General features: G+C 38.7%; 3 protein-coding genes across 10 annotated transcripts in view; 1 reads left to right on the top strand and 2 right to left on the bottom strand.

Moving 5' to 3' along the window:
• Positions 1-2,680, bottom strand: part of ADCY10 (adenylate cyclase 10) — a 98,182-nt gene extending 95,502 nt beyond the window's left edge. For all 4 annotated transcript variants that reach the window (XM_035279230.3, XM_078356337.1, XM_078356338.1 and 1 more), the window contains exon 1: positions 2,555-2,680. The gene's annotated coding sequence lies outside the window, so the exon portion shown is untranslated. The remainder of the gene's footprint in view (positions 1-2,554) is intronic.
• A 3,375-nt stretch (positions 2,681-6,055) lies between these two features.
• On the bottom strand, positions 6,056-26,621 carry MPC2 (mitochondrial pyruvate carrier 2). Of its 2 annotated transcripts, XM_008985079.5 has the most exons (6): positions 26,483-26,621; positions 25,776-25,941; positions 13,323-13,363; positions 8,751-8,835; positions 8,173-8,284; positions 6,056-6,620 (listed from the first exon to the last, which is right to left on the bottom strand). In XM_008985079.5, exons 2-6 carry the CDS (start codon positions 25,882-25,884, stop codon positions 6,584-6,586), a joined length of 384 nt encoding a protein of 127 aa, XP_008983327.1. In that variant the 5' UTR covers positions 25,885-25,941; positions 26,483-26,621; the 3' UTR covers positions 6,056-6,583. The 2 variants fall into 2 exon arrangements, with proteins under 2 accessions (XP_008983327.1, XP_035135120.1); XM_035279229.3 differs by lacking the exon at positions 26,483-26,621 and having other exon boundaries at positions 25,776-26,040.
• The window catches only part of DCAF6 (DDB1 and CUL4 associated factor 6), a 140,600-nt gene continuing 140,209 nt past the window's right edge, over positions 26,298-26,688 (top strand). For all 4 annotated transcript variants that reach the window (XM_078356344.1, XM_078356341.1, XM_078356339.1 and 1 more), the window contains exon 1: positions 26,298-26,565. The gene's annotated coding sequence lies outside the window, so the exon portion shown is untranslated. The remainder of the gene's footprint in view (positions 26,566-26,688) is intronic.

Raw genomic sequence — 26,688 nt, 5'->3', positions numbered from 1 at the left:
ACTAGCTCAGCTTTGATTTCTTTAGCTGCCACTTGTAAGATTGACAGATTGAGCTAATCAAAATAGAGGATGCTCAGTTAAATTTGAATTTCAAATAAACAACCACTTTTTAGTATAAATATATTCCAAACATTGCATTCTTTCTAGCAGCCCTACTATCATCAGCCCCTTCAATCCTGGCGATACGATACTCTCCTCACATGCACAGTATAGACTGTTTGGCTAAAGTTGTTAACACTGGATGGAAAGTGGGTTAGATTTATTCTTTGTTTCTCAGGATCAACTAGGATCAACGACTGGTGATCACTGGAGGACAAATATAAACAATGTAAGAATGAATGCTCTAGCTGGGCCGTTTTAGGAAGTATTGGATAGCTGTCTCCCTGTGAGGGGAGGGGTGATTTTAGTCAGTGTACAGATGAATTAGATGATTGCTAAGATTCCATTGTTTTAATTAAGGTGATTTGAGAACTTGGACAGATTTTTCTGTTTATGATTACAAACAAGGAAAGTAGATGCATTTTGAGATTACAATGGCATATGCAGATGTGAAACTAAAAGAAGAAAATTACAGGTTTAAAAGGCAGGAGCATCTGAAATGAATACCTGGGTGTTTCCTATGAACACTCACAAAAGATAATAGAAATGTTCTATTTTTGAAGATACAGTTTTCTGCTTGAAGTTCTGCAACATCACAAAATGATTAGTGATAGCAATATTTACCTTTCTACAGGCACATACCACGCTGTAATCATAATTTATTATGACCTTTTTATGTGAAGCATTCTGTTGTAGGAGTTAAGAAATTACTTTAGGCAGATGGAGAGGAAAAGGGGTCCTTGGGAAGTTTTCATTTTTTAAAGCATTTCCAGAAAAGTTTCTGGTAAAGCCCCAGCTCTCAGAGCAAGGCCAGCAACATTTGATATGTAGGTCATTAGAAACTGGGTCTGCCTCCCATGGCCTTCTTGTCCTTGCCCCACGTTCCTGGTAACATGGCCGTTCCCAGTTACCTCCACATATGTAGAACATCTTGGCACCCTGTATTTGTATGTTAAAAGGCTAGGGTGGGAGGGCCAGTTTTTTCACGGGCTTCGTGAATGATGTCCCTGGTCAAATGAATCCCCTGAACCCTATGCAAATTAGACACTGCCTCTTCCAGCCTCTGTAATATATACCTGGCTGATGTTCACTACACTGCAGGTTCCCTCTTTTGGCTTTGGAGCCTCCCTCTCTTTGTCTCTGTATGGGGGAGCTTCTTCCTTCTTGCCTATTAAACTCTTTGCTCCTTAAAGCCACTCCACGCATGTCTGTATCATTTCATCTAAACTGGCATGAGGCCCAAGAACCCTGGTGTTCCTCCACTTATCGGAGCCGTATCAATTCTATATAGGTTGCCTCATTTCATCCTCAGAACAGCACTGTGAAGCAGACCTGATCTCTTTTATAGATATGACAACTGAGGTACAGAGATATCAACTTGCCCTAGGTTATACAGCTGGAATACCCAGGTCTGTGGGACTTGAAAGTTGATATTCTACTATATCATGCTATATCCCATTTGTATACGCTTTATAGCAACTTTGGGGATGTATATGACCTAGAGAAAAGATGTATTTAATTTAAGAGCACTTTCAATGCATGTTGATGGTACCCTTACCAATTGTTGGGCCAATTCTATCATTAAGAATAGAGCATAAACAGCATGGGTACTGACAAAGCATGGAAGCACCTAGGAATGAGACACCTGAGTCAAAAGGCAAGCAGGTGAATGAGGCCCCAAAGATAAACCAAGGATTCCTCAATGAAGACAGTAAGTAGTTTTGCACTGTGTAAAGAAAACAGTAGTATCCAAAAATGAAAAGAGAAATTACGGTTTGATTATATCCATCAGTTTCTCTAAATCTCTCCTCTAGAATTTCCTAATAGATTTTAGTTTATATTCAACTTTTCATCTGTATGTAAAGTCAGGTTTCACAAGAGTCCTAAGAAGGAGATACTCTGAACTTAAAGGCACAGTGTTATCTGTCATGAAAGCTTGCTTGCCTACTCTAGCCATGGTAATTTTTCTTCTGAGCTGTTATGCTCTTAATGTCTACACATAAGTGGCTTATTTCCCATACAAATATCCTTGATTATCTTTTGAACTGCTTCTATTTTGTCTTCCTCTGAATTGTAAGCTCTCTGTTTCAAACCATGTTCTACATAGCCTTGTTTCCTCCACAGCATCGTCCTAGAGCCCCCTTCAAGTGGTAGGCACTTGGTAGTTGTTGACTGATGAAAAGGAGGATGTCATGTGAGAAACTGCAGAAGAGGCAAATAAAGAGAGTAAGCTAGAAGGACAGAGCATCCAGGATCAATGAGGCAATATTTAAGCCTTCAAGCTTCTAAGCTCATGTAAAGGACTGACACAGAGGTATACACACGCTTGAACCCTGACGCCCAGCCCAGGCTTTCCCACTCCTCTGCATTCCACTAGCTGTCTTCTTTCCTGATGGACGCCCTCATCTTCAGCTCTGCAACCATTCTTTCTGCTGAGACTCTTACTTCCACATACCTTTACTTCATCTGGCTGAGGAAAAGCCAGACCTCAATTAGGGACTGGGTCTTTTAAGACTGCAGAAGACAGGAGAGGGGTCCGGGTGACATTATTCTGAAGACAGCTGAAGTGCCATGTCTGTCTATAGCTGACCCATAAAATGTCAGTTTTGTCTAAGAGCTGTTTGCCAGGCCACACCCTCATCAGCAGCTCATTGTTCCACGGGCACTGACTATGCTTCTGATTGGGTGGCACTGCCCTCCCCTCCCCCGCCAATCTGTACAAGGACTGGCTGTTTCCACTTCTCTTATCTGCACATTTGAGGCAAAAGTCAGAGACTGACATGACCCCAGAGTAGTTTACACAACTCCTTCCTTGGCCACGTGGAAGATGGCTGAAATCAGGCAATAGTTGGTAGGCGATTATCAGAAGTATCTCCAGAGCAAGCAGACACCTAATTTTAGCCAATAGTGGTTACAGCTTGTACCAGGCCTATGAAATGTACCACTTACAATAGATTCAGTACTTACCTCCAGACATATTTATGAGGTAAATTTTTGTTTGAATAATTACATATCTGTCCTTTCTGACTGGTTAAGTGCACACTTTTAACCAAATTTATCCCAAAGGTAACTTGAAATCCAAAGGGCACTGGATTTGAGTTTTCTTTATCTGATGTGACACCGGAAAAATGTGTTTTAAGAGGGTGGCATGGTTTCTAACAGCTTGAATCGTGTATTGATTTTCTAAACGTTCTTATGTTTATCACAACCACAATGAACATTTAGGGGCACAGCTTTTAAAATTTGAATTTAAAAAGTCTTATTTAAAAAGCTGTGTATGTTTTTATATAAAGCTCGCTCTATAATTAAGTTTACTGTGTGCTTCAAAATGTTGTAAAACACAGTTTTCTTAGGGAGGAAAAAAAGAGGGTCATTTAATTATGTTTGTTGAGTGAATTTTCTGGTGTGAGTTGTGGAAACCAGTCTTATAATTAGAATCATACATCATATAATTAAACAATCCCCTTTGGGAGAGAGCCATTTTTAATAAATGCCAGTGTTTTCTATTTCTGCTTCGTTATATAAACAGGCTCCAGAAGAGATCTTCATTTTACAGAAAGGAACCTGAGCTTTGAGGTCCATCCTCGTTAATATTGAACCTTTCACTATCACTTTATAACTTGGAAAAGAAAGTGTTTACTATGAGGAAACGGTAGCACTGATGTACCTTGGATCAGTTTCCTCAAAAGAAATGTCATACCACACACAAAAAAGGTTAAAGAATTTCTCTCTTATCGAGCACTGTCAACCCCACCTCCTTCTCCTCTACCCCAAGCAGCTTGTTTTCCGCTAAAAAGTTGTTAGTTCAGAAACCGTCCAAGTAAGTTAACACAGTATATCCTTTTAGAAGCAAAATCAAAACTTCCTTAGTCTAAGAAAGTACTTTCTGGGTCTACCTTCAACTAATAAGATTACCATTTTCTGAACTTTCTACATCTTTAACATTCACTGTGGACCAGGCACTGTGTTAAAACATTATCTCAGTATTTAGAACAAGCCTATGAAGCAAGTACTATGATTATCCTCATTTTACTCTTGAAAATATTGAAGGGCAGAGACAGAGGTTAACACAGTCTCACAGTTAATGCATGGCAGAGTTGAGCTGAAACTGACCTGTCAGACCTGGCATTGAGAAAGAAAACTTAACTAGTGAAGCTCTCAATAAGGGCCTATCAGAAAGTTGTGATAAAGAATTCAACTGTACTAATCAAGTGATTTGCACCATTGTGGAAGTTAGTTATTTTTATGGAGTTCAGTAACTTCACTGATATAAGGACTTGTGTGTGTGTGTGTTTATGTGACGGAGTCTTGCTCTGTCGCCAAGGCTGGAGTGCAGTGGCACAATCTCAGCTCACTGCAACTTCCGCCTCCCAGGTTCAAGCAATTGTCCTGTCTCAATCTCCCAAGTAGCTGGGACTACAGTCGCCTGCCACCACGGCCAGCTAATTTTTGTATTTTTAGTAGAGACAGGGTTTCGCCATATTAGTCAGGCTGGTCTCGAACTCCTGCCCTCAGGTGATCTGCCCACCTCGGCCTCCCAAAGTGCTGGTATTACAGGCGTGAGCCATGGCACCTGGCTCCACATACACATTTTAAATAAACTTTTTTGTGTCTATGTCATATTTCATAATATGCTTTTCCTAATTGCTTAACCTAGGAAACACATACATGTGTGCATACCCATGCCAAACACACAAATGAATTTAACAATGTGGTTTATGAAATGAAAGCAATAATAATTTGACTCTTTAGAAACTCTTCATTTTGCCCTATGTCAAAGTCGCTAATCTTTTATCCATGGTGGGCCATGGTTAAGGGACAAATGATAAAGTACAAGGTTTTCAACTGCTAACTGACAAATCTCATATGTTAAAGTATTACTCAAAAAGTTGTTTTGTCTCATGTTTCTTCAAATCTTGAAATAACTTGCTTTGCTGACTCATCTATTTTTTTTTTTTTGAGACAGAGTCTTGCTCTGTTGCCCAGGCTGGAGTGCAGTGGCGCAATCTTGGCTCACTGCAACCTCTGCCTCCCGGGTTCAAGTGATTCTCCTGCCTCAGCCTCCTGAGTAGCTGGGACTACAGGTGTGTGCCACCACGCCTAGCTAACTTTTGTACTTTTAGTAGAGATGAGGTTTCACTATGTTGGCCAGGATGGTCTCGATCTCTTGACCTTGTGATCCGACCACCTTAGCCTCCCAAACTGCTGGGATTACAAGCATGAGCCACCGCACCAAACCTCATCTAACTGTATTTTTAATGAGGACTGGCTTTACTAGCACTTTAAGAAAAAAGCTCAGCACTCTACATTGAAAGCCAAATCAAATAGATGGTTAATTATTTCTAGTATGGAGTAATATATGTTCAGTCTCTCCTCACAATGGGGCCAAAGGTCACAAAGATTTACAGAAAACCTACATATGTCCCAGGTACTTTGCTAGGCACTCTCCTAACTTGTCTAAAGTCATTACTGGCTCATGCCTGTAATCCCAGCACTTTGAGAGGATGAGGTGGGCACATTACCTGATCCCAGGAGCTGGAGATCAGCTGGGGAAACATGACAAAAACCCTACCTCTAAAAAATACAAAAATTAGCTGGGCATGGTGATGCAAAGTCCCAGCTGCTTGGGAGGCTGAGGCAGGAGGATTGCTTGAGCCCAGGAGGTAGGGTTTGCAATGAGCCAAGGCTGTGCAACTGCACTCCATCCTGGGCAACAGAATGAGACCCTGTCTCAAAAAAAAAAAAAAAAAAAAAAAAAAAAAGTCACAACATATAAGTCATAGAGCTGGGATTCAAATTCAGGTCTGTCTGAATATAGAGTACTTTCAGCTACATTATACCAGTTACTAAGGGTAACTGAAAAATTTAACACTTATCATGGACCAGGGACTATGTGACTATATTAAAACATTATTAATCTTTACAATGATCCTATTTAAAAATCTGAAGCTGTAAAAGAATTTTATACAACATTTATTAAAAAATCATCAAGATTCTTCAGGGCAAGTTAAAATGTTTTAAAACAGTTTGAGGTCATCTTGATAGTCATTCCACTACCCATTTCTCAGTCTCTTCGGCAAAATTTCCTTTCACTTACAGTACCTGACCATCCTACACTAAATATGCAGAAAATTTAATCTTTCAACTTCTTGAATTTGTGTGCTCTTTTATATACATACGTTGGCTGACTGGAACAGAAGGAGGCTGGGGGCATATATGGGCAAGTACCGTTTATTGTGGACAAATGGTGAAAAAATGTTACTGATATCCACAGGTAAGTTCCTTAAGTCATGTAAAGAGAGACTGCTATTAAAAGTTTGCCTTATTTTGTTGCTGAATCAAGCACCAGCTGCTAGTTACAGTTAATTAGTTTTATTGTGCCTTCCAAACTCACAGTTAGCTTAGCCTTATCAATAACCAAATAAGAAACTAGGTCCCCATGGTTATGTCCACATCTAGATTGCTCAGGTGATCAGGAACTCTTTTATTTGTGTTCTTCAGCTTTTAGTTCTTGCTTATATCTATAAAGAAAACAGAAAGAAAAATCATCATCAATCATAATAGATACATTTATGGTAAGGAGAGAATGGGAAGCATACTCCATTTCTTCTTTCCTTGTGGTCAAGTAGCTACACGGTTGTAAACGGAATCTTCTGAGGGGCTTACGGGTAGAAACAGGCAGAAGCAAAAGGATTCAAAGCGTTCATTTGCATCTGGTTTCCGTTCAGATAATAAGATCACAACTGCCAAAAACTTGTAACAGCTTAGCTGACATATAGTTTCCTGTGCAAAAGTATTATTTTATTAAATATTCGAATTCTGGAATTCTACAAGAGTATGACAAACATGTGATCATATGTATAAAATTTAGTAAAATGTGGTCATTTAGGATTTTTAAGTTTATACCACAAAGCACCTTTCCTAAGAATAAGATCAACAGGGAGTGGGGTAGAGTAAAATATACTGAAGTCATCACTAAAGTAAAATGTCACCAAAGTAAAATATAGCTCTAACCACTAAAGCAAAATATACTTCTGTGATGCAGGCAGGCTACTGGGTAAACAGTAATGCGTAAGTTCACTAATACTAGGGACCATTTTCTCAATTCCCAATCCAAAGAAGTAACCACAGAGCCACAGTCTTTCCTTCCCTTCTACTGTAACCTTAGGCTTCATTTATTATTCCTCCCCATTTATAATAGAATGGAGAATAGTATAAGCACAAGAAGAAACTTATTCTATGAAGCCAACCATACCTCCTAAGTTTCGTAAAAGATCCTGATTTCAAATATTTGATCATAATATCAGTCATAAATCAGTGACAAATAATATTAATGACTGAGTAGTTAAAACAATTTCCAGTGCTCATGGAACATTTTCCCAATGAAAGCAAAGACCTCACTGTAAATATTATTACCAATACTACATAACAATACATTTCAGTTCCACTTTATTATATACAATTCAAAGTAGGCCTAGTGTGGTGGCTCACGCCTGTAATTCCAGCACTTTGGGAGGCTGAGGTGGGCGGATCATGAGGTCAAAAGATGGAAACCATCCTGGCCAAAATGGTGAAACCCTGTCTCTACTAAAAATACGAAAATTAGCTGGGTGTGGTAGCACATGCCTATAGTCCCAGCTACTCGGGAGGGAGGCTGAGGCAGGAGAATTGCTTGAACCCAGGAAGTGGACATTGCAGTGAGCCAAGATCGTGCCACTGCACTCCAGCCTGGTGACAGAGTGAGACTCCGTCTCAAGGGGAAAAAAAAAGAAAGTAAGTGATAAAAGGTTCACACAGGAAATTAATAAATCCTAAACTGTATATGTTATCTTAATAAAAGAGATTATGTGAAAGGGTTAACCATCTAAAGGATGCACAGTTAAATCTAAAAACTAGGTAACATACTGCTGAACTGGTTTTAACTTATTTGTAAACCCCTGGACTTTTCTAGAAATGTTAAATTTCTACTTCAGATACTTCTGGTCTTAGCACTATATGTGAATCTTTAAAAACAAATGAGTGCTATCTGTGTAGCTTTTGAAGCAATGTTAAGAATATCTCTGGTGGGCTCACCTCCAAATGCGAAAAAGCTGAGAGGCTCCTGCCGCCCCCACAAAGAAATTAACAGCAAACAGACTCCAATTTTTTGGAATAATTACCAGTGAGTATCTTGACCAAATAAACCCTGTTGAAACAAAATGTTATTTTAAAAAGCGTACATACTGCTGCAATAACTTCAGTGAATACTTAATATTGAGTAAAATAATTACAAAAATAGTGCAGGATGAAGGACAAAGAAATGCTATACTCTGAATTTTCAGTAATGTTTCTGTAACTAAGTGTTACACAAAATATTAAATTCTTACATTAAAGAGGAATCTTTAGAGTAAAGTAAATATTAACTGTAATTTTCTTCCTACTTACAAAAATATATGTTCATGGCAAAAACCTGAAAAACAAAAGCTCATTCAGATACTTATTCTTTCTCTGACTCCTCCATCCATAATTTAATAACTTCCTAGACATAATGCAGTTAATTTCTTCGTGTGTGGGTGTATTTCAAACACTAAGCCACTAAATAAACTGATATAAAACTACATAAAAATCATTTATACTCTACAAGGAACACAGAAGATACTTATTTAATTTACCTGTAGCCATTAAAACAGTGGATTGAGCTGTGCTAAGTTTTTCTGCAGGTCTGGCCATATCAGCTAATCCAGCACACACCAACCCCTGGGAATACATATTAACACATAGAAAGAAAAAAAGTATCATGAGTGTGGAGTAATAGTTTTTAATTTTAGTTAAGCACAAAACATTTTTGAGATTTCTATAAGTTAGCAGCTATAATTTTAGTATCCATGCATTAAGAAAATGTAGATTACAACAACAAAGCACAATGAATTAAAAAACTGCTTTTTGAACTAATTTTATTTTGTTAAGCATACTAAGCAGTCTCATATATCCAAAAGTCAGTAGTATATATATATAGATAAGATATATATGTATGCATTATATGTACATACATATTTTGGGTTTTTGTCTATTTATTTCACATATGAATTTACATTCTTTATATATGTTGGGAACTACTACCTACTGGCATGGAGGATACCTGAAAGCTGTTAAGGTCATTTGTATAGATTCTTCCTTTGATGTTTTCTGCCAATGTTATTATTTTTAAATTAAAGTTTTGATTCAGGGGTACACGTGCAGGTTTGTTACATTGTATGATGCTGAGGTTTCGGCTTCTAATGAATTACTTTTTTAAAGTGTAAATATCAGAAAAACTGTTATCATTTTAGTTTTTTGGTTAGATCTCTTTTTTTGGGGGGGGTACAGCATCTGGCTCTGTCACCCAGGCTGGAGTGCAAAGGCATGATCTTGGCTCACTGAAACCTCCTCCTCCCAGGTTCAAGCAATTCTCATGCCTCAGCCTCCAAGTAGCTGGGATTACAGGCACGTGCCACCACACCTGAATAATTTTTGTATTTTTAGTAGAGACGGGATTTCACCATGTTGGCCAGGCTGGTCTCGAACTCCTGCCCTCAAGTGATCCACCTACCTTGGTCTCCCAAAGTGCTGGGATTACAGGTGTAAGCCACCACACCTGGCCATTAGATCATTTTTCTTTAACATCAGCATATAAATTGTCATTTCTTTTCTGTGTTTTTGACACTTTCTATTGTACTTATGGGTTTTGCTCCCACCAGATGAGCTGTATTTTTACCAAGTCACTATGTTTGCCCCCAAATCTGTTTATGCCAGTTTTACTTGTTAATGTAATTTATATGATTTAACAAATTGTTTTAAAGAAAACTAAGCGGCCGAGCACGGTGGCTCACGCCTGTAATCCCGGCACTTTGGGAGGCTGAGGTGGGCAGATTGCCTGAGGTCAGGAGTTTGAGACCAGCCTGACCAATATGGTGAAACCCCATCACTACTAAAAACACAAAAATCAGCCGGTGTGGTGGTGGCAGGTGCCTGTAATCCGAGCTACTTGGGAGGCTGAGGCAGGAGAATCACTTGAACCTGGAAGGCAGAGGTTGCAGTGAGCCGAGATGGCACCACTGCACTCTAGCCTGGGTGACAGAGCAAGACTTTGTCTCAAAACAACAACAACAAAAAGAAAGAAACAAAGAAAGGAAACTAAGCTGGAAAGTATATGGGATGCACTATAGTGTAATTTATCTAGGATAGAAAATATGAAACTCAAAAATCCATACACAAATAAAAACTTTAGCTTTAAAGAAGACTGATTGTCAATGAATATATATTTATATCCTTTAGATTACAATAAAATATTTAAGGTACACAGGTTTTTTGTGTGTGTGTGTTTTTTTTAGGATTATCCACTTTGACCTTTATGATTAGTTATGTGGTTTCTACTAAAGTGATTACCAAGGACTCTACTGTAGTGTCATTTTTGAAGGCATATGGCCTGAGAGTCTGCATGTTATAGAACATATGTGGCTTTCAGAAGCAACTATTATGTCTCATGTACAGAATTCTACAGATTAATTATCAAATGCTCTGGGATAAGAAAACACAATAAGAGGTACATAAGGGAAGTATCTAACAGAAGAAGTCTCTTCACCAGAGAACAAAACAAAGAAGTTTCTATTGCTATGCTGTCATCTGGAGACTATGTATGACTACAACATGTACTTAAAATAGATGTTCTTAAAGAGACAGATGGTCAAGAATGCACTTATGAGTATATAATGCTGTCGACATCTCACAGCAGTAATGAACCAGGTCAAATAAACACCAAAGCTATTGATAAATTCAATAAACTCCTAAACTATGGTAAATTTGAGGTCAAAGAGGCCCCTAAGTTTATTGTGAATAGATGAAATCACTCAAACACTTTTAATGATTGAATACTTCAGCTATAAATCACTATAAAGATATATAATTACTATATAATTTTAAGTGTAGGTAGGGAGAGAAGGAAACGGTAATGTAACTTCCATTAGTCTAAGAGGTTTTAGGATCTTTTCTCAATATGTAGAATATGAAAAAAAAAACTGCTCCCTAGATCTCTGAATACACAGCTCCAAAATCTCTTATATTCTAATCTTGTCACTTTATAGTTTAAGAGACAAAATTACAGAGACTAAACGTGCCCAAGGCCATAAGATTGAGTCATACCCAATTCCATCTCTAACCTTCTCAACCACTTGAATTTACAGCTTGAGTTTCTGAATTGTTCTAACCATTTTAAAACTACATTTGGCTGGGTGTAGTGGTTTACACTTGTAATCCCAGCACTTTGGGAGGCCAAGGTGGGTGGATCACTTGAGGTCAGGAGTTCAAGACCAGCCTGGCCAACATGGTGAAAACCTGTCTCTACTAAAAATTCAAAAAAATGAGATAGGCATAGTGGTGGGCGCCTGTAATCCCAGCTGCTCAGGAGGCTGAGGCAGGAGAATCGCTTGAGCCAGGTGGGCAGAGGTTGCAGTCAGCCAAGATGTAAACACTACACTTCAGCCTGGGCGATAAAGCGGGACTCTGTCTCAAAAAAAAAAAAAAAAAAAAGGTACATTTAAGAGAATTACAACAGCCTACAACTCAACAACAAAAAACAAACAACTTGATTAAATTAAAAAATGGACAAAGGACTTAAATAAACACTTTTCCAAAGAATATACACAACTGACCAATAAGTACAGTAAGTGTATGTTCAACATGACTAATCATTAGGGAAATGCAAATAAAAGCAACAAGATCTCTAACATCCATTAGGTGCCTATCATAAAACGAAAACCAAAATGCTCCCTCATGAAAAGCAACAAGTGTGGGTGAGGATGTGGAGAAATTAGAACCCTTATGAATTGCTGGTAGAAATGCAAAATAATGTAGCTGCCGAGGAAAACAAAAAATATTAAGCAGAATTATCATATGATCCAGCAATTCAACTTCTGGGTATATACTAGGAAGAATTAAAAGTATGGACTTAAACAGATACTTGTACATCAATTATTCATTCATTATTCACAACAGCAAAAATGTGGAAGCAAACCAATTGTCCAATCAACATATAGGTCAATTTAAAAAAATATGGTAAATATACAATGGAATGGTATTCGGCCCTAAAAAGAAAGGAAATTCTGACACAAGTGACAACATGAATGTACCTTGTGGACATTATGCTAGGTGAAATTAGCCAACTACAAAAAGACAAATATCTGATTCCATTTACATGAGGTCCTTAGAGTAGTGAAATTCACAGAGACAGAAGGTCGAATGGTGGTTGCCAGGGACTGGGAGAAGGAGAATGGGAAATTATGGGTACAGAGTCTTACTTCTGCAAGATAAAAAGTGTTCTGGAGATTGGTTAATAATGTTATTAATGTACTTAACACTACTGAACTGTACACTTTGAAAATGGTTAAGACAGTAAATTTTATGTGTATTTTACCACATTAAAAAATAAAAAAGCCTACAGACCAGTAGTTTGCAAAAATTTTAGAGGGCATCAGAAAATCACACGAAGATGTTGTGAAAACACAGCTCACTAGACTCCACGTCTAGAGTTTTAGATTTAGTAGGTCTGTGATGGGGCCTAACAAGTTCTCATATTATGCCACTGCAGGTCCAGAGAGATGACACTTTGAGAAGCACAGTTATAGACCCAAACTGGCCCTTGCAACATAAAACTAATGATTTGCTATAAATAGCCTCAATTGTTTCCTTTCAGCTAAGTGAGAACTTTGAGAAAGAAAACTCTGGGGAAGAGGAAAAGCACCGGGCTTGGAGTCAGAAGTCCTAGGTTCTCTTATTTACCAAATGCTAATATTTATACTTAAATCCATCTACTTTTTGAGACTAGCTTTCCTCACCGATATTTTGGTGTTAGTACCTTCAGTTCTCATACTCAATTAATAATAAAAGTTAACTTTGGTGTTCTAACTACTTATTGTTTTACTTAGTAATAAAATTTGAGAATAAAATTTCATGTCCCTATGGCACACAATTGTAAGTTTTTTGATAACAACTATGTTCCCAGAAGGCCTCTTATCTAAAGAGTTGAGAAAAACTAAAGTAGATAGTTACTTTATGTAGAAAATAATGTCTGACAATTGATTTTCATGAAATCATCTAAAGGCATACCAAGAATATTCTAAAGTATATCCTTCATATAAGTTACTTTAAATTAGTAAATTCCTATTAAGGAATTTTTCTTTCAGTAGCTTCCGCAAAAATTCAAGACTTACCCATTTCATAATTGGAGCCCAGAAGAAAACTGTTCTGGGACCTGGAAAAAAAAAAAAAAAGAAGAAGAGAAAAATTCAGGAATAAACCAAATATCTTATACATGTCTTTTAAAAGCTGTCAGCAGATTTATCAATCTATTTTTAACCACTTTTACTGTGCTTTTTGCATACTTTGTATTCAGTTAACACTTGGAGAGGCACCACAGTATCAGTACAGTTCACCCTCGAACAGGTTTGAACTGCACAGGTCAAACTATATGCAGATTTTTTTCAATAAACATACTGCCATACAAACACATTTTAGGGAAACTTGGTTCTAATGTACTTTCATACTAGTTTTACACTCAAGTAATATTCTCATCCCAAGTGAAAACCCAGTGAGAACACCCCATTTTTGTGTATTTTATGCATTGTGTAATTCAACTATACAAAATAGTTGGTCAATCTTTTTTTTTTTTAAGACAGAGTTTCGCTCTTGTTGTCCAGGCTAGAGTGCAATGGTGTGATCTCAACTCACTGCAACCCCCACCTCCTGGGTTCAAGCAGTTCTCCTGCTTCAGCTTCCCTAGTAGCTGGGATTACTGGTACCTGCCACCATGCCCAGCTAATTGTTTTTATTTTTAGTAGAGACGGGGTTTCATTATGTTGGCCAGGCTGGTCTCAAACTCCTGACCTCAGGAGATCCACCCACCTCAGCCTCCCAAAGTGCTGGGATTACAGGTATGAGCTACCATGCCCACCTAAGGTTAATCTTAACATTAAGCAGCAAAATTTGAAAAATGTAAAAGTGACAGTTGCTGCCCTGTAACTTTTTTTTGCTTAGCAAGCAGGTTTAGAAAAGTATCACCAGATAGTGCGAACTACTTGCCTTTAGCCTTAAGTGATAGCAATGCTACACATTCTATCTTCCATAATTTAACATAGTCCTTGATAATTTCTATCCCTCTCAAACTAATTCACATTACTCTTACAGCAAAATTCATTAATTCGATGTCATTTTAAAATCTACCACAGTGCATTTTAAATATTTTACTCTAGTTATTTGTAAGTCTATGTACCTATGTATTATGACTTCCTCAAGGCTAGTGGCTCAATATTATTCATACTTGTACCCCTACTACCTAATAGAATGTTGAATGTTAAATAAAAAGGAAAGTTAGCCAGTAGAATTGGAAGCAGTTTATACTAATTGAAGTTTATTACCCTAATATACAATATATATGTGTATATATAATATAAAGACATACATATGCATGTATATATATATATACCTATACAAATAACTTGTAAAGTACTTTAAAATTGTAAGTTGTTTTTATCAGCCTGATACTTAAAATTGTTAAGTCTGGCTTATGCTTTTAAGCTTTTTTTTTTTTCCCCTGAGGCAGAGTCTTGCTCTGTTGTCCAGGCTAGAGTGCAGTGGTGGGATCTCGGCTCAGTGCAACCTCCACCTCCTGGGTTCAAGCAATTCTTCTGCCTCAGCCTCCTAAGTAGCTAGGAGTACAGGCACACGCCACCGTGCCCGGCTAATTTTTGTATATTTTAGTAGAGATGGGGTTTCACCATATCGGGCGGGCTGGTCTCCAACTCCTGACCTTGTGATCCGTTAGCCTTCAGATCCCAAAATGCTGAATTACAGGTGTGAGCCACTGCACCCAACTGCTTTTAATAGTTTTAAAAAAATAAGTTTGCTGATTTTCTAATTTAATCCTAAAGTCCTATAGCAATCTAAGTTTCATTTTTTCATTTTTCAAAGAAGCTGGGTATCATCATTAGAATAATTCTTCAAACACGAGAAAGAAGATCATGGCACAAATCCTGTCGTTCCTTGTGGGCCTGAGTAATTATAACGCTAAACTTTATTTTCTCACATACATCTGGTATCTAACCATGTTTACATTTTCTTGTGTACAATCGAATTTTCTGTATTGTAAATTGTAGAATAAGTCTAGAATCAGTACTGAAACAGCTGCTGAGAGAAATAAAACTATCACGGAGTCTAAATTTTGATGTTCTTATAACTGAGTGAAAAACCTGTCTATATGCAGTTTCTGGTTATCCAGTTCTCTAAAAAGTATTGAGTGGTCACAGCCACCATACACATAGAACTCTAGCCACATATTTTTCTTTCCACGAGATATGAAAATAATTTAGTTTCTTCTTTGATTAAGACTAGGGTGGAATTTGAAAAGAATTTTTTTTTTTTTTAACTTTTCACCTCACTAGAGATCAGAATTTTTCCAGGATGGAAAAGAATTTTCTACGAACGGAAAAGGGGAATATAAAAGAAAATAATCTAAGTTTCATTTTGTCATTCTTCAAAGAAACTGGGTGAAGCCACTGAGTTTCAGAATATATAATCCAAATTTAACCAAATTTTAGCCCAGGTCAGTGGTTCTCACCAGGAGTGTCCCCCAAATGGGGGAGATGTGGCTGCTGCCGCTGCTGCTGCCATCTAGTGGCTGCGGGCTTTGGATGCTGTTAGACATCCTCCAGTGCAGAGGACAGCTGCTCCCAGAAAGTAGAAGGTTAAGAAATCCTGGCCTAGGGAGAATGATAAGGTAGGCAAACATTCAACTAGTTTCATGTTATTTTATGACTCTTCAGTTTATGCTGCCCTTTCTCAATATTCTGCTTTGTCTTTATCTAACTCCTACCCATCAGAAACTCTTCTCAGGTTTCATCTCCTCAAGGAAGCCTTACAAAAAAAATCCAGGTTAGGCTAAACGCTCTTTCTCTTAACTACCAAAGCAGTCTATATATCCTTCTATTGTTCTCTGTTAAAATGCTTATTTATATATCTGTCACAGTAGCCCCCAAATAAGGTCCATTTTGCAGGGCGTGGTGGCGCGTGCCTGTAGTCCCAGCTACTCAGGAGGCTGAGGTGGGAGGATCACTTGAGCACAGGAGTTCTGGGCTGTAGTGTGTTATGCCAATTGGGTGTCTGCAGTAAGTTCGACATCAATATTGTGACCTCCCGGGAGCAAGGGACCACCAGGTTGCCTAAGGAGGGGTAAACCAGCCCAGGTTGGAAGCGGAGCAGGTCAAAACTCCAGTGCTGATCAGTAGTGGGATCACGCCTGTGAATAGCCACTGCACTCTAGCCTGGGCAACATAGCCAGACCCCTCCTCTTAAAAACAACAACGACAACAACAACAACAACAAAAAACCAAGGTCAATTTATTAATCTTCCTTGACAAATAATAAGTATGTGCCAAAAGAACTGAGCTGGATTCACCATGTCCAGTATAGATGCTAATCAAAGATATTCAAACTTTCTGTCTGACCCAGATTTGCCTCGACACTGCTTCATCCTCAAGACCAGAACTTGCTGTTTACTCATGTCTAGGCACATCAGGTTCCCTTTATAATAAGGATATATTAGATTTCACTCACTACTCTACTCGTAGACCACAGCTCTCTTCCCCTGAGTCTGATGCCATAATGCACTAATCCTACAAATCAGTCTTTTCAAACTCTCTGGAAATTTAGGGTGAGATTCTGGGATTCCTATCATCACACCTGGTTCATTTTTCTTTGTCATACACAGTGTCTCTGGCTCATAGGCAGTATCCATTACTAAATTTAATTTTTATTCTCGCATGGAGTTTTGGTTCATCAATCAAAGTCAGCATATTGTTTCAGTCTCTGGCTGAATGGGTGTTCATTTTTACTTTGAACTCTTCAGCAGACTTCTCTTTTTCTTTTTCTTTTTTTTTGAGATGGCATCTTGTTCTGTCGCCCAGGCTGGAGTGCAGTGGCACGATCTTGGCTTACTATAACCTCCGCCTCCCGGGTTCAAGTGATTCTCCTGCCTTAGCCTCCAGAATAGGTGGTACTACAGGTACCATGCCACCACGCCCAGCTTATTTTTTGTATTTTTAATAGAGATAGGGTTTCACCGTGTTAGCCAGAATGGTCTTGATCTCCTGACCTCATGATCTGCCTGTCTTGACCTCCCCAAGTGCTGAAATTACAGGCATGAACCACCTCACCCACAGAGTTCTCTTGTTCTATTTCAAAGCTGATGTTTCTTTTGTCACCCCAAAATGGTTTTCTGAGTAAAGCCTCTAGATTCGGGTTCCAAGCAGAATGGTTGTTAAATGGTAGACAAGCTTTAATGGTTGATCTTTGGGGTTAATAGTCAATCTTTTCAGTAGGTTTGACTAGTAACTAATTTACTAAACTGCCCAGAGCTAGGTAATAGTTTTATAATATTAACAGTATGCCCTTCCCCACCAAACCAAACAAGAACTGAAAAAACTTCAATCATCAAATTATGGTTGCTAGAACCTGGACCAAGAGAGGTATTTTAGTGAGTGAAAAATTTTAAGCTATGAAAACAAACTCTAATTTTAGTTTAATAACTGTTACATGCTAAATGGAAAAATAGCAGTAGCAAATACAGAAGACCTTCTAAATTACTAATTTTTCTCAGATACTAGAGGATGCTGACAAAAAACGAAAAAATCAGTTTACTCTCTATAAATGCAAACAAGTAGTGTTTTCTTAATTGTTAAAAAAAAAGAAAAAATGGTCACACAATGCGTTAACAACATTTTTAAAGAAAACTAAGGCCAGGCACAGTGGCTTATGCCTATAATCCCAGCACTTAGGGAGGCTGAGGCAGGCAAATCATGAGGTCAAGAGATCGAGACCATTATGGCCAACATGGTGAAACCCTCTCTCTACCAAAAATGCAAAATTAGCTGGGTGTGGTGGCACATGCCTGTAGTCCCAGCTACTTGGGGAGCCTGAGGCAGGAGAATCACTTGAACCTGGGAGGCGGAGGTTGCAGGGAGCTGAGATCGTGCCACTGCACTTTCAAACTGACAACAGAGTAAGACTCCATCTGGGAAAAAAAGAAAAGAAAACTTAACCTTTTCATTTTAGCTAATTAGCATTCAACTAACATTTCTTAGCTCTTTTTTTTCTTATTTTTAAGAGTAAATAATAAGTCAAAGTAAGACAAATAAATTTAGACATATGTAAATTCAGATTCAGAGGTTACCTTCCAGAAAACAACTGATCAACAGTGGATATGGTAGCGAAAAAACCTTCCAACTTACTTCAAAATTTCTAAACATAAACTTTTGACAAAACAAAGCATTTAGAAATAGGAATCACTCAAATAGTGACAATATAATGTCATGTGTCATTCTAGACCTGGAAAACACAGGCTTATGTTCTGTACAGTGACACAGCTATTCTCATGAGAGAGCATAAAAATAGATAATTATGACACGAGAAGTGATTATAATACCTTAATATTAGAATAAGCAGATGTATAAACTAACAGATACTGGCTAACATCCATTATGATAAATGAAATAACTTGATTAGGTGGAAAATTTAAACTGCCAAAAATATACTGAAGAAAAATCGCATTAATTTATAGCCCAAGATGAAGGAAATTGTCAACATTAGACGTACTATATATTCTTTTTTTTTTTTGAGACAGAGTCTTGCTCTATCACTCAGCCTGGAGTGTAGTAGCATGATCTTGGCTCACTGCAACCTCCATCTCCCAGGTTCAAGTGATTCTCCTGCCTCAGCCTCCTAAATAGCTGGGATTACAGGCATGTGCCCCCATGCCCAACTAAGTTTTTGTATTTTTAGTAGTGATGGGGTTTCCCCATGTTAGCCAGGATGGTCTCCATCTCCTGACTTTGTGATCTGCCCGCCTGGGCCTCCCAAAGTGCTGGGATTACAGGCGTGAGCCACCACGCCCAGCCCTATACTATATATTCTTTTAGACAAAGAATTAACACATTTTCATCTTGTTTCTTAGAACACTACTACTGGATGTTGAAGACGGCCTCAAATGCTAACAATATGGAAACATCAAACAAGCTGTTTAAAATGTCTGTTCATTTAAAACTATTAACTATTTTCAAGAATAATGAAAAATACAGACTATAAGTTATTTTGTGTTTTATTGCCTTATTTTTAAAGTGAAACTGATATGTCTAAATTCAGACTTTCCATAGAATTTGAGAAATTCTGTAAGTGAATATCATAAGCAAATAACAGAAAATTTCAAATTAACACATTTAGTTGCCTTGAACTTCAATGAACCTATTGGTAAACTAACATAAACTTCCTAATTTCCTTATCTGAGAGAAATTACTGTTAATAAAGTATGAATTCTACCCAGAAAGTAGGCCACCTATTGTGTATATGATTCCCTACCTAAGTAAAGACTTAATTTTTGGAACAGAATACGTAATTTTTACTCTCAAGCACATATACGCACTTACCACAAATACTGAATTGAGGTATTCATTATGTCCCTTTGTGAAAAAGTTTCTTATTGAATGCTAAGAGGTCATAAAATCACTACATTTCCCTTCCTCTTTCCATCCCTTTCATGACACTCCTCTATGGTTTGTTCCTTTTTAACACCCCTCTTAATTCTTTACATTACAGAAGTCCACCTGTTTGCTATCATGTGACAAACTAGATACAAATCCTTAGAATATGTAAAGGTTAATCTTTGACATGGATACTCCACTGTCAAAAATCATTCATTTTATTTGTGCCAAAGCTAGTTCTGATTTAACACTAAGAACACGACTGAGCTACAATTTTAGAACCATATCATTTTAATATTTTCCACAATGTCTTGGAAATAGCTATCACTAAAATAGTTTCAAAACACTATGGGTAGATAATGTTTTGAAAAATGTTGATTAAGGCTGGGAGTGAGTGGCTCACACCTGTAATCCCAGTACTTTTGGAGGCCAAGGCGGGCAGATCACCTGAGGTCAGGAGTTCAAGACCACCTGGCCAACATGGTGAAACTGTCTCTACTAAAAATACAAACAAATTAGCTGGGTATGGTGGCAGGCACCTGTAATCCCAGCTTCTTGGGAGGCTGAGATAGGAGAATCGCTTTAACTTGGGAGGCAGAGGTTGCAGTGAGCTGAGATCACACCATTGCACTCCAGCTGGGGCAACAAGAGCGAAACTCAGTCTCAAAAAAAAAAAAACGTTGATTGAAAATATACTTTGGTTTGAAATTCCAAGGTAAAGAATAGGTAAAGAGATGATACATTTCAAATTTACTTATTTCTTCAGGTACAAAGAATCAATTACGTTTAGATTTAGAAAGACTGCTTAAATCATCTACTGTAGGCACTCATAAATCAGGTAAATGAGGCCCAGTAAACAAATTACTTGTTTAGAATAAATAACTCAGCAAGGATAAAAAACTAGATCCCTAAATCCTAATCTAACAATAATTATATGACCTTCCCCAATGAAATCTGAGATTCCCGAAGGTTCTGAATGTATAAAAGTCCTAAGAGAATACCAAATTGTAGATTATTAGTTGAAAAAGACTTTAAGGAAAGTCCAAGCTCCCTCATTTATACAAATGAAAAAGATGAGGCACTTATAAGTTAAGTAATTTGTCTTACACTCAAAAAGTTCTGGTTAGAGCAAGGACTAGAACACAAGCTTCTTTGATCCTAGTCCTCTTTCTACTATATCATACTGGTCTTTAAACATATTTCATACTCTGTTATAAGCAAAATTAATATTTTACATGACCTGGAAATAATAAACTATTTATAGCTTTTCTTAGGGCTTTCTTCTCCTTTAGCACATCTGATGAATCTAGTTAGGGGAGGCATAAACAGTTCTAATTTATTAAAATTAGTTAAAAGCAGGATAGCACACAAAAAGTATGTTAAGTGTTGAACAACTACATCAAGGATGATATTCCTCTCTGTCGCCCAGGCTGGAGTGCAGTGGCAAAATCTCAGCTCACTGCAACCTCCACCTCCTGGGTTCAAGCAATTCTCCCACCTCAGCCTCCTGAGTAGCTGGGATTACAGGTGTGCACCACCATGTCCAGCTAATTTTTGTATTTTTAGTAGAGACAGGGTTTTCCCATGTTGCCCAGGCTGCTCTTGAACTCCTGACCTCAGGTGATCCATCCACCTTGGCCTCCCAAAGTGCTGGGATTACAGGAGTGAGTCACTATGACTGGCTGATATTCCTTTGATGAACTCTTCTGAGAATACAATCTCTGTGTGGGTGGGTTTTGTTATTTTATCCTGATTTATATCCTGAGTGCCAGAAAAGTGTCTAATACACAATAGGCCCTCAAAAAATATTGAATAATTCAACTTTCTTGCTGGCTGATTGTTTGAAGATATTCTATTTTTCACCAGTATTTTATAATTGTATTTGAAATTCCATTTTTACATCTATTGTAGTTTTTATCTCTTAACTTTAAAGTAATAAGTTATTACTTAAAAAATATATATTGAGTGCATATATTTAACCATAATATATTAAATATACACTTAAGAATATATATCGACATATATTAATATCTTAGACTGTCATTAAGTTTCTTCACTGACAATCTGTGGCAAGAAAGTAAGTTCTAAAAGAGATGCTAAAGAACTGTGTAATTCAAACTATGTAGATATGTACACTGATTATTTGATCCACATTTTTTTTTTTTTTTGAGATGGGAGTCTCGCTCTGTCGCTCAGGCTGGAATGCAGTGGTGCCATCTTGGCTCACTGCAACCTCTGCCTCCCAAGTTCAATTGATTCTCCTGCCTCAGCCTCCCGAGTAGCTGGGACTACAGGCACACACCACCATACCCGGCTTATTTTTTGTATATTTAGTAGAGATGGGATTTCACTGTGTTAGCCAGGATGGTCTTGATCCCCTGACCTTGTGATCTGTCCACCTTGGCCTCCCAAAGTGCTGAGATTATAGGCATGAGCTACTGTGCCTGGCCCCAGTATTTGATTTTATTTACATATAATAAAACAATACATATTAGAACTAAGTTGTATTTATCTATCATAACATCAATTATCTTAGCATTGAATTTAAAATTTTTATGATACAGATATTCCCTAGTAAACACTGCTAACGTTGCTTCATTTAGTTTATTTTTATTTAAAAAGAAATATCCTTGAGGTTTTAAAAATTAAACAAGCTAATTCTCTTATCTAGGAAAAAGGCAACTATTCTTCTCATGTAGACTTTAAAGTAACTTTTCCCCTGAGTCTTCAGAGGGAACCCATGTAATGCTGAGAATGATATTCTCAGCACCAGCACACTAAGCACTGCAACAAGTTTCACAGAACGATTTTTTCAAATCTCTTCCACTTAAGCCAAAATGTAATTCAATAAAAGGAGAGCTACCATGAGTTAAAATGATATGGTTCAGATAGCTGTTTGGGAACTAACTTCACCAAAGGATTGTTTTTAGAATCTTTAGAGCTGTGGTCTTCCAGCTCCTTTTGAATGTATGCTGCATCAGTAAAAAACAATTTGAGCATACATCCTCTTTATAAATCATTTATATATCTATAAATTATATAGAATTACTACACTAATATATTTTTGCATTACAAAATATACATACAATGAAAAATTTAAATGGATGAAATAACAGTGAGCGTTAATAGAAGTTCTATTATTTTCTTCCTACATTCCAATGTTTCATTGTGTGCACCTCTTGGGGTGACTTGCCCCATCTGGAACTCACAAGTACAAATAAATGACACTTCTCCACCGATGAATTTTCTTTAACTAATCTTTTAAGAAAACACTGGGGGTGGGCACAGTTGCGCACTCCTGTAATCCCAGCACTTTGGGAAGCCGAGCTGGGCTGATCACGTGAGGTCAGGAGTTTGAGATCAGCCTGACCAACATGGGGGAAACCCCGTCTCTACTAAAAATACAAAAATTAGCTGGGTACGGTGGCATGCACCAGTAATCCCAACTGCTCAGGAGGCTGAGGCAGGAGAATTGCTTGAACACGGGAGACGGAGGTTGCAGTCAGCCCAGATCGCGACACTGTACTCCAACCTCAGCAACAAGCGACACTCCGTCTCAAAAAAAAAAAAAAAAAAGAGAAAAGAAAAGAAAAAGGAAAACACTGGGCAACATAACTTCAAGGTTATTTCTTTGACAAATACTGGAGTACAGCTATGCAGCTGGCACATACTTTTATAGTCAGGTGGGGGATAATGAGCGGAGTGCCATTCTTTTTGAGTTGAAGAACTTGACCAGCACACACATTTGGCTAGAATGCTATTCCTTCTCTACAGAGGCAGATCATGACATGCCAGAAACAACACACAGGTAAATGGATAATGAGAGCCTAAAAATTCTGGGTCACAGGTCAGAGATGCAATATTGTAACTAAAATATGTATCTATACCTAAAAGCACATCTTTGTTACCTGTTGAGACATATAGTGTCAGTGATAAAATTAAATCTCAAAAATTTAGAATCAGCAATGTATGATTTCCAACTGTTAATATTCTAGCATTTCATATCATTTAATAAACTCCTTGTATATGAATCTAGACAAATGTTTCAATGGTAATTCAATAACAAATACTGTTAGGCAAAATAGTATGCAAAATCCTTGAATATTTACTCTGGATAACTCTTAGGACAATAATCAGTGTTTCCTCAGATTTCATTCAATACTCATCAGTCAATGTAGTTTTCAAGCTTCTCCATCTCTACACTGGTGTACCTCCAACTTGTCAATTAGAAATAATATTGCTGTAATAGACATCCTTACTCTGTATATTGTTCAAATCTTAGAACTGACAGTTATTGAGAGTTGACGTGCAAACACTGTGCTACATGTTTTGGAGACATTAGATCATCTAATTGTCACAACAATCCTTAAATGATGATAATTACGCCCATTTTATAGATGAGATAACTAAGGCAGGAATTTAGGGACAAGGTCACACAGCCAAGACTGAAACATAGGTCTATCTCCCTTCAAAGCTTAGCTCCTTTTACTACACTGAAAAAGGTGGTTTAAATAACTGAATGAATGCAAAGATTTTCAGATGAAATGCACATCCTACAAGTGAAAGGTAATCCCTTTTCATTCTGAAAACTGACTAGTATTTTAAGCAGTAATTACAGGTGGCTAAAAACTAAAGCCTTGGAAAAGATTCAGATAAGACTACCCTTCAATTTTATATTATTTTAAGTAGTTTAAAATTACTCTTACTCTGCCATGCCCTTATCCTCCACCCCAAACACAAAGCTTATGAGGGTCAGAGGTGACAAAGTTCAGTTGACTCAGTAAAGCCCAGATCATTACAGAAGCATAGCTCAACCCTCCTTCCTGAAAATCTTTGCCACAAAACAGCATAATTCTGAAAAAAAATCGAATGTTAAAAGAACTAAAAGGCAAATAAACAAAAACTTTTAAAATCAATAGCAAACTCCTTAATGATCAGTTTTATAAGGGGTTCAATATTGCAGTAAATAATATTAAGGGTTAAAGTATAATCCAGATGTTAAATTCATTCCATTATCAAACTGGAGATCATATTTAGTAACCAGTTCACTCTGCAGAGAGCTGTATCATAATCAGATAACGAGGGAAACAGACAACCTTCCTACTGATACCAACTGCAGAATACAGATTTTAACTATGTAGGAGAAAAGTCGCTTTTTGGGTAGCACTCAGTCTTTCAATTCACAACACATTTTCTAGTTTGCCAAGTCTTAGGCTTGAAAGAAACCTTAGAATATATCTGATGTTAGCCTCTAGCCAGATAAATATTACTACAACCCACTTTATAAAAGAGGTAACAGAATTCTAGATATTTAAAAAGGGATTGGAATCTTTCCATTTCTTACAGAGTAGCTTCCCCTCCCCGCCAAAAGAACACAGTTTTCCAGTAGGCCAAGAGAGAACTAACATTTACTGAGCATTTACAAAAAGTCAAGCACGTGTGTTACACATTTACAGAAACGGAGATCTAGGCTTTTGCTCAAGGTCACAACTCTAATAAGTGGTAGAAGAGAATGATATCCAGGTCTTTCCACACACACAAAAAGCTCTGGGTAGCGCTTGTTCAACAATTTCATACATAAGAATAGACTTAAAGGAACACACTGGACCTATGGGATGAAAAATGACACTGACTCAAGCCTGGGTGAAATAAAGCATGCAGTTTGGGGGAGGGCTCAGTCTGCAGGCCTCTGCCAGCAGAAGCTGAATAAAGTGTGACCTTTACTCCAAACCCTCCAGTGCAACAAGCCATCCATCCAGCTCTGCCTCGTGTGGGTTAATATGCCACAATTCGCGACGAGAAAGAGAAGAGTTTCATGGTGGCCCCAGACCCTCTGGTGGCAGCAGAAGTAGAGAAGGCTCACATTTGGAGACCAGGTTTGGGTTGCAGTCGTGCGTAAGGGAGAGGATGCCATATAGGTCGGGAAGGGCATTGACTTGAGATTCGTTGGCTTAGGAACAGATGTTGTAGGAGAGGTGAATTGCGGGAGGTCAGGAGAGTGTAGACGGCTTCCCTTGAAGGGAAGGGGTTGGGGCTGTGGAATGCCTCTAGTGGCAGTTGTTAGCCGGCCTCTAAAAGGTCCATTTTAGAGGAAGGGGGAAGGAAGGTCTCGATAAGAAGCCATTCCGGGTCCATTACCTGCTGGATGGTTATACAACGGCCTCAGTTTCTCCGGAAGCATCAGCTCCACTTTATCGAGGAGCCGGTGGTAGGTGGCCCGCAGGCCTCGGGCACCGGCGGCCGACATCGCCGCCGAGGGACCGTGGGCAGCCGGGTGGGAGCGTGGCTGTGTTCTCGTCCCTGGCTGACAACGAAGGGCAGCTAGTCACTTTTTCTTGCCACAGCGCCTCGCGTCCCCCTCGTGCCTGGAGTGCCCTTCCCGCGGCTCTCCCCGCCCAGCAATGAACCTACAAGCCGCGGCCCGCACCCCAGGAAGGGTGAGGGGGCGGGGGCTGTCGATGGCCCGCCCCGGGCCCGCCTCCGGCCCACCGCAGGAGAGAGGGAGGAGGAGCCTTGGCAACAGGTGCCAAAATGATCACCTCACCGAATCCACCCAGCGCCCTGCTGTCAGCGCGCTTGCGCAGGCCGAGCTGCGCGCCAGGATTGGCCCGCCCCGAGGTGCGGGCGGAGCCGAGAGGGAAACTCCTCCTTCTCCTCCCTGCCCTCGTAGGCCATGTTGGAGAAGGGAAAGTGAAGCTGCACCGGCTCTCTTGCCCCTTCACTTTGATTAAGCAGGCCCGTAGTTAAAATGGGCTTTTCAGGCCTTCCGTGCCTCAACTAAAGACGATCCCGTACAATTCTCTCGCTTCTTTTGACTGGAGACTCGTGAGCGAAAGACAACAAACCTGAGTCTCTTCTCGCTCTACTCCTGTTTTATCCCTAGCGACTTAAGGATCTAGCTAGAATGGCCTAAATGCACGCTTCCAGGGTGAGGGCACCCGCGGCGCGCACTGGCCTCAGTCCCCAGGGTGGTCGTCATCTCGCGAGAAAGCCTTGGCGGGGAGGGAGTCCAGGACGAGGAGAGGGAGGAGTCGCCATCGCCTCCGCCTCC

The sequence above is a fragment of the Callithrix jacchus genome, chromosome 18, assembly GCF_049354715.1.
Source record: "Callithrix jacchus isolate 240 chromosome 18, calJac240_pri, whole genome shotgun sequence".
NCBI classification, from domain to species: Eukaryota; Metazoa; Chordata; class Mammalia; order Primates; family Cebidae; genus Callithrix; species Callithrix jacchus.
The sequence above is the reverse complement of the archived record's forward strand: the minus strand, read 5'-3'. Positions and strand labels throughout refer to the sequence as shown.

Bases quoted from the DNA above. Each gene is read 5' to 3' on its own strand.
- MPC2 (XM_008985079.5), bottom strand. From the start codon at position 25,884: ATGTCGGCCGCCGGTGCCCGAGGCCTGCGGGCCACCTACCACCGGCTC. The intron at 8,836-13,322 runs GTAAGTCTTGAA...ATGTATTCCCAG, and splicing joins GGGCTCCAATTATGAAATGG to GGGTTGGTGTGTGCTGGATT. The intron at 6,621-8,172 runs GTGAGCCCACCA...TTTTCTTTATAG, and splicing joins CAGCTTTTTCGCATTTGGAG to ATATAAGCAAGAACTAAAAG.